The sequence below is a fragment of the Leptonychotes weddellii genome, chromosome 1, assembly GCF_054177405.1.
Source record: "Leptonychotes weddellii isolate Sample4059 chromosome 1, ASM5417740v2, whole genome shotgun sequence".
Taxonomy (NCBI): Eukaryota; Metazoa; Chordata; class Mammalia; order Carnivora; family Phocidae; genus Leptonychotes; species Leptonychotes weddellii.
Window position 1 is genome coordinate 12,860,009 of NC_138369.1, and position 18,934 is coordinate 12,878,942.

At 51.8% G+C, this 18,934-nt stretch overlaps 1 protein-coding gene across 4 annotated transcripts in view; it reads right to left on the bottom strand.

The window, feature by feature from the left end:
• Window positions 1-18,934, bottom strand: part of FYCO1 (FYVE and coiled-coil domain autophagy adaptor 1) — a 74,571-nt gene that overhangs the window by 54,192 nt on the left and 1,445 nt on the right. For 3 of the 4 annotated variants that reach the window (XR_014144437.1, XM_081816554.1, XM_081816562.1), the window contains exons 2-5: window positions 9,469-9,606; window positions 6,030-6,136; window positions 4,191-4,316; window positions 274-380 (exon numbers count right to left, since the gene is read on the bottom strand). Coding sequence is in view for 3 of the 4 variants with exons in the window: in XM_081816554.1 (XP_081672680.1) it covers window positions 274-380; window positions 4,191-4,316; window positions 6,030-6,136; window positions 9,469-9,523 (395 nt within the window). In the remaining variant the exon portion in view is untranslated. Of the gene's footprint in view, window positions 1-273; window positions 381-4,190; window positions 4,317-6,029; window positions 6,137-9,468; window positions 9,607-10,184; window positions 10,287-18,934 lie in introns of those variants that run through there. The other variant, XM_081816556.1, reaches the window with a different exon arrangement.

The window sequence follows — 18,934 nt, forward strand, 5'->3', positions numbered from 1 at the left end:
GTCCACTCATTAGGGCCGGCACCGAGGGCATGCCATCCGTGAGGGAAAGCCACCTGGCCTCAGGAGCTCAGAGGTCTGGCTCCAAGCTCCTGCTTTGTGACCCGGCATAAGTGGGGCCTAGAGAAAGGCACTCAGACCCTCTGAGCTTCGTCTCTTCACCTGTCAACACACCATGCTACCGCCCCCCGTACACCGAGGACGGCTGGGGGCTCCTCGGTACTAATGAGGGGACTCGAGCTCACTGGGTAGAGCCCAGCACTGCCATGCATTTACCTGGTCACCTTGGTGTTCATGAAGCACTGCTGTAAGGTGTCCGCCAACCTCTGGTGCACCAAGGAGTAGCGGATAAATGCCCTTCCTTTTCCCAGAGATGTTTGGAGCTGGAAAAAGCAGATGATGTTGAAAAGAAGAGCTGTTAGCCTAACTCCAGGTGTAGACGTGGCCTCACGTCACCCCAGAGGGTGAGGCCTGCAGCAGGCAGACTTCTTGTAGGCCCCCATCTGAGAATAACCTGTAGACTCCAGTAAACGTGTGTCAAGGGAGACCTGTTCATGAGAGGCTCTGAAACATCTGTGGGTGCTCCAGGGAATGTCATTCTCCCTCCCCTGCTCCATCAGAAGCTCTGGGCTTAGAGTCACGTGTGAAACTGCGTTTGATTTAATTTGGACTATTTAGAATAAAGCTAGGCAGGTCAAATGAAATGCTCCTCGCATCAGAAGTGAACTTGAGCAAGAGATGGTCTCAGTTTGGCTAATGTCTGGGCTTGTTTTTGAGGTGCTGGGAGAAGAGGATCAGGGGAAGAGGCCATGGGGCTTGGCTGAAGCCCCAGTGGGAGGGGGAGGAGAGAGGAGGGCAAGGGCAGGGGTGCGTCAGGGGGACTTTTAAGAAGTTCTGATAGATGTATGACGGCCTTCTCCTGAAACCCTCAGTAAAATCTGTATGTGTCAATGCTTTCCTGGTTGGATTTGCTTAAGATATGCCAGCTCACTGCACTTAGTCAGAAGGTACCCAGGAGGAGAGAGAGAGCAGAGGTGTCTAGGTGGCCCGGGCACACTGGGGTAAAGAACAAATGGGTGTGGCTCTGTTTCAGGAAGTCTGAGGTGGACAACACAGGAGGGTCCAGGTGCAGGCCTGCCATTGAAACCTCACCTCACAGTGCCAAAACGTGGCTTCTAAAGAGGTTTCTGGAAGGTTCTTGGGAGGGAAGTGGGGTGTGCTGGCCAGAGACTCTGCCAGCGATGGGCACACACAGCCAGTTTGCCAAACAGGACTCATTCCCAATGGTTCAGCTCCAGAAGTTCAAGATAAGTGGGCACGAATTCAAAACCTCTCAACCTACCAGTTCTGTCAGGCTCGGGGTCTGGGTCGGATAAGTAAAGACCCATATACCCTCCTCGCCTCTTCAAAGGTCAGAAACGTTTAACTTCGTGGTGGGGGACCGGGGACAGATGGTCCTAACACCCCATACTATCGAGAAACCAGTCATGGCACCGGACTGAGACAGGAAATGTGTGGTATAGCCTCAAGCACTGACATATTAACGAAGGTGTAAACATCCCGGTCTACAGCACCTTTTACCTCAGAGTTGTAGGTCTCCTTACTGCTGACTCAAGGAAATGATACCGCGGTATGAAGTCACTTTAAAAAATAAAAAGGTGTGAAGTGTCATGAAGTACAGGGGCTGTAAGCTGTGTCTCTGTGTGCACTCTGTGAGTCCAGGGCATGGTCAGGACACCTAGAAGTGAAGGTGGGTGGCAGCCTGACATACTGGCTTTAGAAAAACCATAATGGCATGTCTGCAGAGAGCCGGTCAGGACAGACGCCCTGGGGAGAATCGTGAGGACAGCCACGTCCAAATACTTTTTCCACTGATGAGCGAGGGCGAATGGAGTGTTCAGTGGTGATGCCCAGCAAACTCAGGGCAGCTCGGAACAGCTGAGCAAGGCACTGTGAAGCCAAGTGTGTGGGTCGGACAGACACGTCCACACACAGGCCCTGCAGAATTTAATAAGACCCTCACACGACAGCCCATGTCCATGAGCTCCCCAGGGATGGGCTTGTCCTTAATAGCAAAATGGCCACTGTAACAGCATTTAGAACATTAAGACCCTTTCAGTGCCAAACATTTGAGGCTATGTTTTTAATCAGCCCTATTAACCAAATTGATTTGATATATGTACATATACATGGAGCTATTTATTTTAAGAGGCATCTTGAAACATCCTTTGGGGGAGGGGATCAATAGTTCCTTTGTACTGCAAGTGAAAATACTGCCCAGCTTTTTATTTTTTATGTTCTGAGATCACGGGTCCACGTTCATGACCTAATTTTTAGGTCATGTTTTTAGCATCTGGCCCAAACCCATCTACCTGTACTATACCAAGAAGCTACCCAATAGCAGTGAAGGGCAGGAAGTCTGCAGGGTGCACAAGAGCGGATTCTGCTTTCAGCCAGATCACTGTGCTGACAGCCCGACGCCAAGCTGCACCCTGGTTCGGACCTTGTCCATCTCGGGGAAAAGTCACACAGCTCGGGCTAGGCTTATTCTGAACTTCTAGAAGTGGCTGATTATATAGCCTTAGGCTATTTTAGCCCAAAAGGCTGCCTCCGAGCCCATGAGGGCCTGAGGGGCTCAGCAAGGCATCTTATCCATTCACTTTTACCTTCTGGCTTGGCGGCCTGGACAACACTTGATTGTTACAGTTAGCCCGAGTACCCAGCAGCCCTGTGGCCCAGTGCCCTTCCAAGTCATTCCACCCAAGGGTGCTCAGGAGAGCAGAGCCTTGCACGGGGATGAGACAACTGGAGCCTGTGGGAAGCAGAGCCCACAGAGCCGCCAGGAACCAGCAATGTCTGTGCAAGTAGGGAGTGCTTTTTGCTTCAAGAAGTCGGTCTCCCTGGCCTCGGATTGTCTAGAGGTCTGTGCCTTATGCAAAAAGGAGATTTAAGCATTTTTTAACCCTGGGCCATGGGGACTAAGCTAAGCTTATTTCCAGACTTCAGCTGTCTGAAGCCGTAAAGTCAAAGGTCTTTGTTGCTCTGAGGAGTGGAAGATAGGACAGTGACGCTAGGAACTTCTTCCAGACCTTTGGAGAGGAGATGAGACCCCTCTCCAGGTGTGTGACGCATCAAAACGCTCTATGTCAGGGACCCGGCGGTCCCGCCAGGCAAGTTCTCACAAGACCGTGGTGCTGCACGGACATTAAAGAAATCCAAGGAACAGACTCTTCACAGCGAAGGTCTTTCCTCATTTTCTCAGATGTCAGAGATTGGAAAATGCTCGGCCCTTGCTGTCCGTGTACCTAACACTGTCATTCTCTAGAAGAAGCAGTCTGTCTGGCTCCAGATGGCAGGGAGCGGGAAGAGATCTCAGAGCACCTGACTCTGCGGCCTTTGTGGGAGGCCGGCCAAGGAGCACGGCTGCCGGCTTTACAGTGACTCCAAACATACTGACAAGATGCTGGAAAGAGAGACAAAATGGAGAAACCCTATAGGCCTCCTGACCGAAACCTAGGGGTTTACTCACTCCTGAGTGTGCAGTTTTTCACTCCCAGAGGGACTAGGCTGAAGGTCGGGGGGTGGGGGGGAAGGAGAGAGGGCAAGCAAGAGATGGAAGGAAGGAGGGAGAGAGAGAGAGAAAGGAGAGGGGGGAGAATGTGTTGTTCTGGAGTTTTCTAAAACAGCAAAGCGATGGCTGTCTGCTCAAGCGACATAGAACTGAATGTGGGAAGCTGCTTAGCATAACCAGCATTTTAAGAAACGTTCCTTGAGGTCTCACATCACTCTCTTCATTATCAATACAAGTTTCCTGAACAAATTATAGGGAAAGCACCTAGTAAACTCTAAGAATTTTATCTAAGGAACTAATTCTTTCGAAAAGGCGGAGGCGGTCCTGTGCTGTACGCCCTCGATGGGCCCCACAAATAGCCTCAGTGTGAGCAGCCCACTCTGAGACAGCGCATGCTCGTGGTCTGAAGAACAGAGTCAGGACCAAGCCATTTCTTGCTTGGTGGGCGCTCCCTTGGTGGCTTCCCTCAGCGAGCACTGGGCACTGAGTGTGCCCGGATTTCCTTACTTCCTCACCAGCTGTCCACCCCTACCTCCTCACGGAGCTGTCTGCAGCACAGGTCCGGGCAAGAGATGCTAAGGCAGAGAGAGGAAGATGCGAGGACCTTGGCCACTCTGCTTACCTCTGGAATCGACTTGACGAATCGGATCCCGTCATTGGCTCCTTTCACCTTGGCCAGGCAGGCGCAGAAGTAATCCCAGTAGTCCTTCCTGTTGCCCAGAAGGGTAGCCTTCTCCTTCTGATCAAACTGTGGAGACAAGAGGGACAGAGAGAGGAGGGCCAGATGCATGGCTGATCATCCCACCATTTAAATGATCAATAACAGCAACAGCTTCTTAGTCACCCTGTCCTGGATGAGGCCCTTTACAGGCGCCATTTTTATTGACCGGCAAAAGAGGGATGGTGTTTCAACCCCCAATTTACAGATGAGGAGACTGAGGCTGGGAAAGGTTAAGTAGCTGGCCCAGGGTCACACAGCTAGTGGGATTCAGGAGTAACAGCCCCCCAGAAAGACTTTCCCTTGAAGGACCTCTGTGCATAGAGCTGGGTGGAAGACCACCAAAGGGGCTGTTCACACAGGATGCGGACATTTGAGAAAAAGTCTCGAGGGCAACATGAAGACTGTCAACTTTATTTCAACTTAGGGAAATGAGTTCAACACATCTTACCCTGGCTATTTAAGTTTCAACACTATTCTAATATATATGTAATAAATCCAAATTAATGCCAGCTATCAGTCGTTTCAAATCCAAAACCAAAACGGGCGGACTGAAAACAAAAACGGTCCATAAATCATGTCCCAGTGGAAGATAGAAGCAGCTGAAAAGGGACTGAAATGTGAGTCTCTCAACACGTTGGGGTATTGCCTCCAGCAGGCGCTCATTCCCTAGCTGGGCTTTGCTGGGATATGACATTGCACACTTCGGTGTTCAAAAGGATAAAGGTGTGTCTTTCTATAACATAACATTTTATAGTGTTTTTTTTCTGGTTATGGAAGTTAAGATACATACATTGTTAGAAAAATCTGGATAAAACTAGAAAAGCAAAAAAAATCATAATGCCCAACACCCCCTCCCTAAGATAACTTCTATTAATATTTTGGTCCATTTCTATGATCCCAGGGTCCTGGGATCGAGTCCCACATCAGGCTCCCTGCTCGGTGGGAAGCCTGCTTCTCCCTCTCCCACTCCCCCTGCTTGTGTTCCTGCTCTCGCTCTCTCTCTCTCTGTCAAATAAATAAATAAAATCTTTAAAAAAAAAAAAAATTTTGGTCCATTTCCTTCCTGCCTCCTGTGATTGCCTGTGTTTTTTCACATCTGCAGAGCTCTCTAGATCCGTGCTTCAAGTAAGCAGACATCAGCATTACACTGTGAGCATGTTCAGACAAAACTCCTGGGCTGACCTCAGAGATCCTGATTCAGCAAGTCAGGTGGGCACAGAGAATACATTTCTCACCTGCTCCCCGGTGATGCTGATGCTGCTGCTCTGTGGACCCCACCATTCAGAGCAGCAAGGCTCCAAAATGGGAGCTTCTAGATAATCTTCAGAGAGTCCACACACTCCTAGAGAGTGGGTGACTGGGTGTGTACACATAACAGGCATGTCTGTTTGGGGAGAGATCCCACAACTTTCACCAGACTCTCAAAGGCGGATGCGACTGCCCCAAAGTTAAGATCTCTGCTAGTCAATGACCCTGTGACCTGCCTTAAGATGATCTAAATCTCTAAAGAATGTTCTTGATGCCCACAATCATCCTAAGGGGCAACATTCCGATGCTCCAGAGGCTCGCACTTGGGAGGCTCAAGCTCCAAGAGACCCGGGGCTGTCAGACCTTCAGTCTAACCAGGAGGGCTTACTGGCTCCCCACAGCTGTCTGAACCACATCCTGAATGCTGATGAGTCACTCGAGAGGGAAACAAGAGAACAGAGCAGAAATCAACGCAGTACAGGAGTCACTTACTTGGAGGAGATACTCAAGTTTATAAGAAAACTTATGCAGGCTGGTGCTGTCATCTGTAATGGGCTCCCCTGCTTCCTTAAATTCTTTGCTTAGCTCTGTCACAGCATCTTTAAGACAACAAACGGGAACACGTAACTGGCCTCAGAGAGAGAAGCAGAATAACCCCGGGAAGCACGAGAAGTAAGTGGTCAGTGATGGCGGAGCACCTGGGAAGCAGAAAGTGGGATGTAACCCTAGAAGGAGGGAATGCTGAGTCTGAAGGTGCTCAGGGATCCAGAGAGCCCACAAGTACTCTACCACTGTTCCCTGACTGGGCACATTTCTTGGTCCTCCCTGTAGGCCCACCTTGCAGGCCTTGTAATATGCATGCAGGATTTGGTCAATGAAGGTTTGGTACGTGCATGAATCACTCAGCAGGCCCCTCATACTGACTTCCAGAAAGCTTTATCCTTCCTTCTGGCCCTGTGTCTTGTTGTTCCTCACTATAACCCTACTGCTCAGTACAGGCTAAGTCCCGGCTTCAAGAAGACCCAGAATGTGCAAATAAGAGTAACGAGAACAACCCCAAGAATGACAACAATGAATCTGCTTCTGTGAGCTGAGTGCCCATCAGGGGCCAGGCCTTTGCATGTCTTTCTCATTTAATACAGCACTGTGAGGGGGGCATGGTTTTATTTCCACAAATCCAACAAGCAACTGGTTTTAAGAGGATTCCAATTTCAGAACGGTTAAAATGTGGGGGGAAGAAAAGTACAAGTGGAGAATGACGAAGGCTGATATCATCATCCCTCTTTGGCAGATAAGGAACTCCGGGAGAGGTCAGAGCACTTGGCCAGAGACCACGGGTTGCAAACGGCAGAGCTGGAATGAGAAGCCTGTTTTCTCCACGGCTTTCTGACTCTGGAGCCTGCCTCTCCACTTCTAAGACAATCGACCTCCCTGTGCAGAAAAGAGGGAAAACCACCTTTATTCTCACTTACAGCCTCTGCTGTGGCACAGAGGGACGGCAAGAAGCTGGGTTTGGTGTAGATACTGGGAAGCATGCTCCCGGTCGAGATGGTTGGGGCACGATGCACAAAACCATCTTGCTCTGTGATGGCTCGTAAGGAAGAGGCGTCCCCAGCCCCCGCTTTCTAGAACCATGGCTGGAAAGCAGACCTGCCCAGCACCGAAGCTGAGCCTGAGCTGCTAAAATTTCATCGACACTGACCCCTCGGGCAGAGGTCAGCAAAAGGCAAAGACAGGCTCTTGGGACTGATTCTTAGACCAAATGACTGCTACCCAGTGGCACTGGCATCCTCTAGAAGTGTTTGCTGCGGCTGGCATCGAGAGAGCCAGGGGGCGGGGGGCGGGCAGGACCAGGGAAGACGCACAGCCTTCCTCCCCCACCCTCAGGTGGGGTTAATGCTCACAACCTGATCTGGGAACTCCTGAAATTCTGAAAGGAGGAGCCTTGCGTATGGAATAGGAAGTGTTCAGCTCTAATCTCTGCTAATCCAAGTGCATTACTTATGAATAATCTTAGTTTTCTGTGAATTATACTTTTGCCTCTGCCAACAATCTTGAGAAGTGGGTGTCATCATCAAGCTGATCTAGCATGTGAAAGGAGCAAGAGGACAGGACCTTGGAAAGGTGATGGGACTTGTCCAACTTCTTCTAGGGTGAAGAGGCGGAGCCAGGAGCTGACCCCAAGGCCCTCGTCACTGCTGTCACCAGGAGGATGAGTGGGCTGCCCTGCAGAGGCACGAAGGCTACATGCTGCCCAAGGACACCTCAGTTAGGGATGCACCGTTCCTATGCTCCATGCCAGAGATTTCGTGTGTGCCGACGAGGACAGTTACCAACAGATGCAAGGGAAGAGTCTTGAGAAAGCAGTGTGTCAAAGCGCTCAGCGGGCTGGGTGAGGGACACTGAGACGGCCTTGGGATGTCGGGGACGATGAGACCAGCCAGGATGTGGGGTGAAAAGGGCTCCTGAACAATGCCAATGCTTGTCTTCCTCCCTGGATCAGGAGCACTAGCAGGGGGGTCCTCTCTTCCTCTCTCTTCCCTCCCAGTAAAGACATCTGGGTCCCAAAGTCATCCCAGAAAACCAGAGACTGACACGCAGGAAAAAGGGCCTACTTTGTGGAGAGACTTCTCAAGGCCAGTGGTGAACTCAGATTTGCAGAGATTGTCATTTTACTTTCTCTGCTTCTGTGTGTGTGCGCACATGTGTGTAGGCTTAAGAAAAAAACCCAGCTAATATTTTAGCTGGAAGTAGGCTGGTGTGGTTGAGTGTAGACTCTGGCACCTGGTGTGTGTGCAAACCCAGGCTCTGCCTGACTGGATGTGTGACCTTAGGCAAGTCACTTAACCTCTCTGTGCCTGTCTCTGCATCTGCAGAATTGGGGTAATAGTTCCTACCTCACAGACCAAATGTGAGGACTCCATGAGTCATTATCCATAAGGCATGTGTAGGACAGTGCCTGGTAAATGTGAAATGCCATATGATTATTAGCTATTCAAGGCCCCAAATGCTATATAAATGGGTAGAGAAGCCTGAGAGTGACTTTTATCTTAGCGCCTTTTGATGTGCAGAATGAGAAGCATACAGTGGCCACCACTTGCCCAGTGGCCCTGGGTGTGACAGACTGCAGTTGGTCATCACTGGGCCTGAGCAGGTAGGAACCTGGACCTTCAGTCTGTCGGGAGAGCATCACTGTAATCCTTGCGACAAGCAGGAAGTGGTCAGCTTCAGACCGTGTGGTAGCCAATGTGCTAGCCAGTGATTTGCAGGGGGGTGGGAAACTTGCCAGAATTCTGACCCCTGGGATATCACCTAGAAGGGTGAACTCGGGCCCTGGACTCTCCTCCTGATTCTACTCCACTTCTCGTGTACCTCCCCTCCCCTGCCCTTCCCCAGGGAGATGAGAGTTACGAGTCTCAGTGGGTTTGCTGAGCTCAGGGAAGTCTGGGAGGCAGCAGGCCCAGAACTACAGTGCGTCATAGGAGGTAGGCTGTCCGCCTGCCAGGACTAGGGAGGACAGCAAAACAAGAAAGGCGGGTGCCTGGTCATCCTGCTCAAAGGGAAGGAGAACATGCCTCCCCAAGTGAGCCAACTCCATTAGAGCCTGAAGGCTCATGATTCAGCCAGAGACTTAACAGGTGGCTTGAAAACATGCATACACACACACATACTGAAAGCAGAGCCAGACCCAGAAAAGGGTAGTGGATTTTGTTCACAAACTGACTTCACAGTACCCTAAGAGGAGAGCCAGGCCAGCTCTCCCAGCCTGACCTGGGGTGGACACCCGGGCCCCAAACACTTCCACACGCCGTGTCCCCAGGGCTCCCATTACTCCCCGCGTGACAAGCATGAGAGGGCGACAGCAGGAGCACAGCCCCAGCTCCCCCCCGAGCCGAGCCCCACGTGCCTCCCCCTCCCCCAACAGACGCACCTTGCAAATCGCGGATGATTCTCTGCAGCTGGCTCTCTGCCATGGGGGAAGCCATGGCGACTGGCTGCAGGCCGCCTCTCTCGGCTGTGCGCCTCCTGCCTGGGTCCGGTCAGCAGAGGTCAGACTTCATGGCAGCACCTGCACGAGGGGAGAGGGAGGCCGTGGAGGAAGCAGTCACAGACGCACCGTGAAGACAGCGGGAGAGGAGCGCTGCCCTGGGCACAAGGTCGCCCCATCTGGGCATCTTCCCTCCACGGGCAGGGCTTGACCTTCCGCGGGGGCCTTGCTCGGTGGGCATTTCTCTGGCTGGCTTCTGACGTGCCTATATTTAGACACAATGACCTGGGCTGGGGCTTAAAAAGCAGCAAGTTCAACCGAACAGCATGACCCATTCCTTCTGAGCTTCTCTCTTCTTCTACCCTCTTGGGCAGGATGGCTTCACTCTCCTTCTACCTTTAGAAATGCCTCCCGGGGGCTCCCCTCATCCCCGTTCACCAAGGCCAGAACCAGCCCAACCCAACCCACACGCCACACTCAGAGGGCCCGCTGAGCCGACGGATGCTGGCCACCACCAGACCCGTCTCCCCCACGCCTGGCCCCATGTCCTCCCCCAGCTTGCTTCCTCCGAGGAAGGTCAGTAACCTCTGGCCGGGTGGCGGGGGAGGCGGGAGGCTGAGGACCCTTGAGGCTTCGGGATCAAGGAAAGCCAGCCTTGCCTGGTGGGGGAAGCAGCTCCCTCGTGGGGGCTCAGCAGCTCCAGCTGCCCAAAGTCCAGCTCAGCCTGGCTGTGCAGACACCGCCTGGCCTGCACTGGGGGCTGGCGCAGCCCTCAGGTCCAGTCTAGGGACACATCTCTATTTTAAGCTTGGTTACGGTCCTCTTGTAGCTGGTGGGTCCTTGAATTACCAGCCATGCTCGGGCAGCTGCTGAAGTGATCTAAGGACACAGTAGTGGCTGAAGACCAATGGAGGTGAGGAGACATGAGTGGCAGTGGGAAGAAGTCTGGATATGTACTGGGACGCTCTTGTGTCCCTCCTTTAGAATCTCCAATTCTTTCCTCAGATGTCCACTGCGAGGTTGCGCAATGCTTGCTGGCAAAAGCCGACAGGAAGACTAAGGTGGCCATTGGGGAGCCACCACTAAATGAGGGCTTACTGTGTGCCGGGTGCTGGGCCCTGTTAGGTGCTTGACACATGTGATCATTTTAATCTCACAATCACCCTAGTGCGGTAGATAAAGTGCAAAGGAGAACCTGCTGTTCTAGAAGTCCCGTGACTTGTCTAAGGCCATGGGCCAGTAAGGAGTAGAATAGTGGTTTGCACCCTGGTCAGTCTGATCCAAACTCTGTGGATCCATAGCTGAGCTGTCGTCACTATTGCAAATGACCAACCACTTCCCCTGGCTTCTAGGAACCGCCCCCTCCAGCGTCTCCCAAATAATGTGCCGCCACCCCAAGTGTTTCTAACATGTGCTGGCCCTCACTTTCTCACAGCCATATTACCCTTCCTGCTCCAAGTGTCCACAGGAGAGAAGACTCTGGGATAGAAATGGTCCCAGGTTTCAAGTTCCTCCAAATATTTACAAAAGCATTCCAGCATGGGCCAGAAGTGAGAAGGGCCTGTCACTGGGCGGATATGCCAAGGCCTATTTTTAACTAACAAAACCAGCACAGCAATGACTCGGTGCAAACAAGGCCCAAAGAGGGCTTCTCTGGCTTAGGGGGAATGACAGGCACACACCGATACCACACTCCCAGTAATTCCTGACATGGAGTCCAAGAGATGCAGGGGATCCACAGAGAGCCCTCCAAAGGCCCCTCACAAGGGACAGCACCCTGCCCATCACAGGCACCAAACCGACGGTGGGAGTGGTTTTCGAGAAGCCAGCCCACCCATCCCTGGGCGTCTCTCCAGGTCACCTGCTAAGCACAGAGCCTAAGTGGGGACCAGCCAGGGCTCTACAGAGACATCTGCAGGGGCTCTGCGGCCCCGGAGGACACTCTGCCCCTTCTGGAGAGGTAGAGGGTCCTCGCTGTCAATGCACAGCTGTCCCAGAACCACACTGTCAAGTGCCTACTATGTGCAGGCTGGGGACACAGAGGCACGCAAGGCACGGTTCAGCCCTGGAGGAGCTGAGCTGTGCGCCAAGGAGAGATATCTGGACACGGTAGGAGAGGTCCATACAGAGATGAATAAAAAGTGATGGGTACTCAGCCACGAAAAGGGCTGAGCCGCAGATACATGCAAGAAATGCTTTCTGCAGAGTGAAAACAGCCAGCCTGAAAGGCTATATACTTGATGATTCCATTTGCAGGCTATTCTTTTTTTTTTTTTTTAATTATTTATTTGACAGAGAGAGAGGGAGAGAGCACAAGCGGGGGAGAGGTAGGAAGAGGGAGAGGGAGAAGCAGGCTCCCCGCTGAGCAGGGAGCCCCACATGGGGCTCGACCCCAGGACCTCAGGATCATGACCGGAGCCGAAGGCAGACGCTCAATCGACTGAGCCATCCGGGCGCCCCAATTTGCAGGCTATTCTTGCAAAGGCAAGACGTGGGAAGAGAGATCCCCTGGGTAGTTGCCAGGGCCTGGGGGTGAAGGCGAGGGCTTGACTCTGAGAGTCTCCAGAAATTGGGAGAGGCAGTTCCATTCTGTGCCTTGCTTATGGTGGTGGTTACGTGACCGTATGTGTTTGCTAAACATGTATTTGTCAAAACTCACAGATCGTGAATGGGGCCTCAACAAAAAAGGCAGCCCTTTGATGAATTTGGGAAGATGCCCTGGGACCTAAGGAAGGGAAAATTAATGCTGCCTGGGGGAGGGAGAGGGTGAGAGACGGTGGCAATGGAGCTGGGCCAGGCCTGCAAAGTGAGGGTGAAGTCTCTGAAGAGACCCAAGGAGGAAACGGCACCAGGATGGGGGCTCAGGGAGCAAGCCCAGAGAAGCTTCTCTCCCCGACTTCTCTCATTTGACTATGGTCAGTGGAGGGCCTTGTCGTTCCTGGGAGAAATAAACTGAGAGGAAGACGACCCATACCCCCCAAGTCCTCAAGAGCAGCTCCCCCCCGCCCCCGGGCCGTGTGCACGCTTCAGACTAGGGTGAGACCCGCACAGTGGACGAGGGCAGAGAGTGACCCCAACTACAGGGTCTGAGTTGCCTCACCCGGGCTCCGGCTGGGCCCACGCACCAACAGTGGAAACCAGCCCTCTCTGAGGCCTGGCCAGTTGGAAAACGAGGTCTGCAGACCAAAGCGGTGTCCTGGCATGACAGGCCTCAACAGGCAGAAATGGGCTCAAGATTCGCCGGCCCCTCTGGGGAAGCTGTGGCCGCATGCGTGCGGGAGGCCTCCTCCACCTGACCCTCAGAGCGCGCTCCGCTGATGCCAAGTTCCCAGGTCACGGGGTAAGCTGGGCCCAGCTGCCGATGACACAAGCTGGTTTTCCAAAAAGCCTGAGTCACCACCCAGACAGGTAATGCGCCCCAGGAAACTGGCTGCTGGGGCTGCAGGTCCCGGTGGGCTTCCCCACGGCGGATACGGGTCCCACCTCACAGGGTTTCACGAAGTTAATCGGAGCCTCCTTGGAAGATCATGGCTACCATCGGGATGCTACTTTCCTGGGCGTGGGAAGGATGGCTCTTAGCATTTTGCCCCCCTCTTCCCTGGTCTGAGGTCATTATTAACCACTGGAAGGCACAGAACGAGGCACCATGTCTCCCACACTGTGGTCCACTTCCTTGTGTCTGGAGATAAACTTGCCCTTTGGTTGAGGGATGAGAGACTTTTTATTCACAATGCTCCTGACACCAACATTGGCTTTTTTCCACACCAATAACCAGTTCTGACACCAACTACCTGGAGTTCGTGCAGACAGACCCCACAGGTCAAGGGCTCTGTCCACAAGACTGCTCTGGCTTCACACGCTGGTCACAAGTCCCAGGCTGCTTGTCCTTCTGACCAACTGGCTATAAATTGGGGGTCCCCACGATCCCCCCCTCAGGTTCGATAATTTGTTAGAACAGCTCACAAAACTCGGAGAAACACGACTATGAGCAGTTTACTTTAAAGGATACAATTTGGGAACAGCCAAGGGGAAGAGATGCAGAGCTTGGGGAGGGAGGGGTTGGTTTGAGGTGTGTGGGGCTTCCATGCCCTCAGGGTTCCCCACCCTCCAGCACCTCAGCTGTTCACTGACCCAGAAGTTCTCAGAACCCCATCACTTAGGAGTTTTAATGGAGGCTTCATTACAGAGACACGGCTGATTAAACACTGGCCGTTGGAGATTAACTCCATCTTCAGCCCCTCTCCGCTCCCAGAGGCCTGGGGTGGGGCTGAAAGGTCCAAATCTCTAATCACATGGTTGGTTCCTCCGGCAACCAGCCCCATCCCAAAGCTATCCAGGGGCCCACAGAGTCACCATATTAGCATAAACTCAGGTGTGGTTAAAAGAGGCTTGTTATGAATAACAAAAGACACTCCCATTACTCAGGAAATTCCTAGGGTTCCAGAAGCTCTGTGGCTGGAACCTGAGGCAAACACCAAATATCTATTTCTTATTGTATCACAGAGATCACAGACTTCAGGCATGAAGCTGCCTGATTCTGACAACGCATTAGCAAACGGCTCTCGTAACTCAGGAGACAGAGCTTCTAACCACACCGTCTTGGCCACCCACAGCTGCTTCAGCACCAGGGGAATGACTCCAGGACTCCCACACCTCCCAAGACCCCCAAAGCGCAAATCACCTCCATGAACCCAGGGTCCTTGCTGCAGGACCTGTAAAAACCTCCATCGCGTGTCTCTGGCAAGCTCTTTCAAATACCAGAGACATTCATTTCATAAAATTTCATAACATTTATAAAAAGAACATTGAATCCTCTTGTCAACGACTCAGAATTATGTTTAAGCTTATCCAGCACGTCTAAAAGCATCCGATATTCTGATAGAGTGCAAAAGGGGCTAAATGCATTTTTTAAAAACTCTTATTTATGACCTGGGCCTATTGCCTGAGTTCCTAGTCATAGCTTCGGTATTATTTTAGAGGTAAAGAACCTTCCCCAAACTCCAAATTCCTCCTATACCTGCCCAGATGCCCTAACAATAGAGAGAGCAGTTTAGTCCCAAATTAAGATACAAAAACACCAACTGACTCGTGTAAACTTATTTACACTCTGGTGCTAATGACTCAGATTCATAATGTTGCCCAGAAATCGGCTTTGGCAGGAGCAGCACAGCATCTGACTAGTCACATTAAGGAAAGAAGGGTCCGAAGGGGAGGAGGAGGTTTGGGGCGTGGAAGACAACCTTGCCCTGTCTTCAGAATTTGTGGTACTTGCTCCTAACCCAATAGCTGAGAAGGGCCCCGGAGAGGCCCACAAAGTTGGGCTCCTCCCCCACTCCTGGTGAATTCCACCCAGACAGAGAAAGAATGTGAACAAGGGCGGTTCAGATCAGCCAAAGGCAGAAAGCCTTTCTGGAAGAGTCCACTGCCTTGGCCTGGTTCAGCACACCCAACAGCATCTAACTAGTTGCCACCTCTGGAGAGGGGGAGCACTTGGCTGGTACCTGCAGCTCTGAGGCCCGGCGGTCCTGCTGGCTCAGCCCTGGAGCGGTCGCTAGGCAGGCTGCCCTCAAGCAGAGCCTCAAGAGGGTGCCGAGGAGAGTGCTCAGGAGTCTGTCAGAGCCCAGCTCAGAGGCAGACACGTCAACAGAGGCTCATGAGGCGACCCAACCCCTCAGACCTAATTAAAGTGTTGATCAACTGCATGCCTGGGTCATCTTTCCCACACACTCCTTCTTGCTTGCGATCTTTCGTAAAGGGAGTGGAGACTTGAGCCTTTGCCATCACTTCTTGAACCTTCTCTTGGCCTTGGCCCTCCCACCAACGATTCCAGGCTTCTCGGTCACTGCCCCTGGAACACACAGAGAACTGGTTCCAGTTCCAGCCCACTGGCCCACAAAGGCAGGGTCGAGAGACCTGTGGATGGGAAGTGTTGCCTCTGGGGGTCTGGGGGAAGCTGTCTTTTTTTAGGAAGGGGGGCAGCTGCTCTGAAAGGAGCCACACAACCATACCTGAGGTCTTGCCACTGGAAAGCCCAGAGAAACTATGAGTGCATATGTGGAACTCTGGGCAGTCTTCAGAACAGTTGCTTGAACACTTGAGAGCTCAGCTGGAGCACCTATTTCTTCCTAGCCCCCACACAGCACAAACCCCACCCGGATGGAGAAAATTGCAGAGCTCTGGAACCATATGCTCGGGCGACTCTCCTGACCTGAGTATCAAGGGGGTCAGTCCAGCCAGGGACGAATTACGAACTGAAACTCTGATAGAATGTGCTTTAGCACTAAACACAGCCTTGAGGAAGACCACGTGTAACCCGTATGTGTTAAGAGACTGCCAGCCGGGCAAGAAGGATTTGCTGGGCCCCACTAGTAAGATGCAGGCCTGACCCAGGAGCTGGGCTACAGCCGTGAGCAAGGCCGGTGGGCCCTGCCCTTCATGGAACCCACACTCCAGAGGGGAGGACAGCATACACCCTACTAAGCTTAGAGACAAATAAGAGATCACTTAAGGCCTCAGAAGGGCTTGGATGAAAAGGAGGTGAGCACAGAAGGCAACCAGATTCTACTCTGCTCATGATTCTAAGCCCCCACTGCCTTTCTTCCACATTTGTGGTCATTTGCCAGTATGGTAATTTCTCGTTTAACCTGTTCTTCCCACCTGTCTGTAAGCTCCATTGCTATGCACCATTTCCCCAGCACCTAGCACACTTCTGATCCGTGGAGAGCCCGCGATAAATTACTTGTTGAAGGAATGAATCAGTCAGACAAAACCAACCCCAAGACTCTTGCTCCACAAACCAAACTAAATTTTAGGCATAGAAATGTACCAACATGTAAATAATGCTAATCATCCTTCCATGGTAGGAAACATGGGTAAATTTTCAAAAAATTTGATTTCTCTGATTTTTCATCTTTCCTTTACTGGACACAAATTACTTTTATGTTGACTAAAATAATGCATTAAAAAATCACGTTGTAATTACAGATGTTAATACCGTCATTATTGTGGAAATTCTACGGAATTATTATCCCAAGAAGGAATGGAATAATGTAACTTAGGGACTGGATGGATTAAGCATGTCTACGGGCAAAAGTGTGCCCACAGCTCCGGCCTGAGACAGACTTACCCAGAAGCCTCCTTCACCCTATCCGGACAAGGGTAACCACGGCCGCTCTGGCCACCTCCCCCACTCACCCAACCCTCCCAAAGCCCTTCCCTGTCTGCATCCCTGGGACTTTGGATCTGGAACATCAACCAGGAACACTCCCAGGGTGGGGGAGGTATTGATGGGTCTGAGCTCCCCTGTGCTCCTTGGGTGACAAGAGCAGCATCCGGGTGCAGACGGCAGGGGGTGGGGCTAAGCTGGCAGACAGGAAGGGCGCGAGCAAGACCCAGGATGGCTCTGAAGCTGGAGTTTGGCAATGGGCAAGAAAACTGTCCTCTCTTTTACCAACTGTAGCTGAGGCTTGCCAATTTGCACCCTATTCAGATTTTGGAATCCGACTAGTCATGTGAAATTTCCATTCCCTAGCATGCAATGGGTAATGCAATAAAGATAGTGCCATGATTGGGTGAGACTGCTATATTCAGCTCACCAAACTCTTTTCAAGGCAATTTAAGCAAATCTGTCTATCTTGGGGAAGTTGTTTGACCTTTTTTCCCTGTGTTTTTGTTTTGGTTTTTCCCCCACGTGCAATGTGGGGAGGTTACCCTTTATCTTCCTTAAGGAAGAGGCGGGGAAGGAGAGGAGCAGACATTCCCAGTGGCTAACTTCCCTGGAGGCTTCTAAGTGCCCCCTCCCTGCTCTTGACCAAGGCTCCAGGAGCCCTGGAAGCAGCCCATGGGGCTACAGGTTCAGCTCAAGGAAATTCCTTCTGGCTCCTAGTGAAACCACCACCCCTGGTTCAGCTGTCCAGCCCACCCTGAACCTCCCCTGGCATCCTCCTCTTGGCCTAGCCGCAACCCCCCCAGCCCCCACCGCATACTTATGGCTTGTTTGGATTGTTTTTGTACCTCAGGTTTTTCTTCTGGATTCCACAGGCTCCCCTAACTCGGTTTTTTGCCCCAGGCCAAAGATGCAGTACCCCAGGCTCCTGAGGTGGTCAGCCAGACCAGCCCCAGGGCCCCAGAACCAGCTGCAGGAACCAGGGCCCCAGACCAGACCACAGAGTCCCCTCAGAACCACGCTGATGTACACATCCTCATCCCTGCAAACAGGATCTGGCCAAACTAGAAACAGGTGCTTGGTGTCTTTCAAATGCCACAAAGGCCTTTGTGAACAGGGAGGACCATTGGTGGTCACAAAAACCATCAGGCTGACTGGCTCCAACATGTGGAAGCGGGGAAAACACCTCCTGCCCCACTGAGCACGCTCTACCATCCTCATCTCGTAAAAGCCATGAACCCATGTGCTCTGAGGCCGAAGCTCATATTATAGGTCAGTCCAGTGACAAACAGTATGTCTAAAAGCAGCAAAAGGCTAAAGACAGACCCATGGAAACATTTCAATATCCACCCTACTGATTTATTTACTTGTTCAAACAGAGACTCTCATACCAATCAAAAGCTTTAAAAATAAAAACGAACGAACAAACAAAAACTCCAAAAAACTGGCACTGAGATCACAAGTAGAAAATATTGTTCATTTTTGGAGCGACACAGTGACATTCCGCACTAGGTGAGCAGATGCGGACAAGGCCAAACACCACTCATCTCTGCTCACCGGCGGCATCTGGCTGGTTACAAGGCACCGTTAATGCCCCTGACCTGCTGTGTGTCCTGGGGCTGCTCCAGTGAATGTGGCCCCAAACTCTGAGTTCCTATCAGTGATTTTCACCACGAGACCACAGCTAGGCAATATGCTTCCTCTGCCTCGTGTTTAAAGACATTCCAGTCTTGACTCACCAAAGTCATCCTTGGAATCACCAGAAAATACAGGCTCCCCATCAGCCAAACCTCTCCCCTAAAGGGAAGAGAGGGACTGCCATTTCTCGGGTGCCTATTACGCGTTCTGGAGGCAGCAGCCCACAGCCTCGGTGACTGATACAGGTCAATGTCACCAGCTACTCTGATCTTGTCTGTTTGGGGTGGTTCCTCTGATCACAAACATCTGTGGGGGCCATCTTCCCCTAAAAGGACCAGGCTAAAAGCATGGTTCCTGAATCCTTGCTATTGCCCCCGAACCAGCCACAAGGAGCAAGAACCGTCCAAGGAGTAGCTAGAGGATCGACTCTAAAGCAACTACAAAAATAATCAAAGTCGAATACGACTTGTGGACTCTAATAGGTGGGCACATGTTCACTACACAATTCTTGCAATGATTATGTGCTCCTAATAAAATACTGAAAACAATTTAAAAGCTAAATGAAGCACTACACAAAGATGAACACTTTTAATAGAAGCAGGAAAT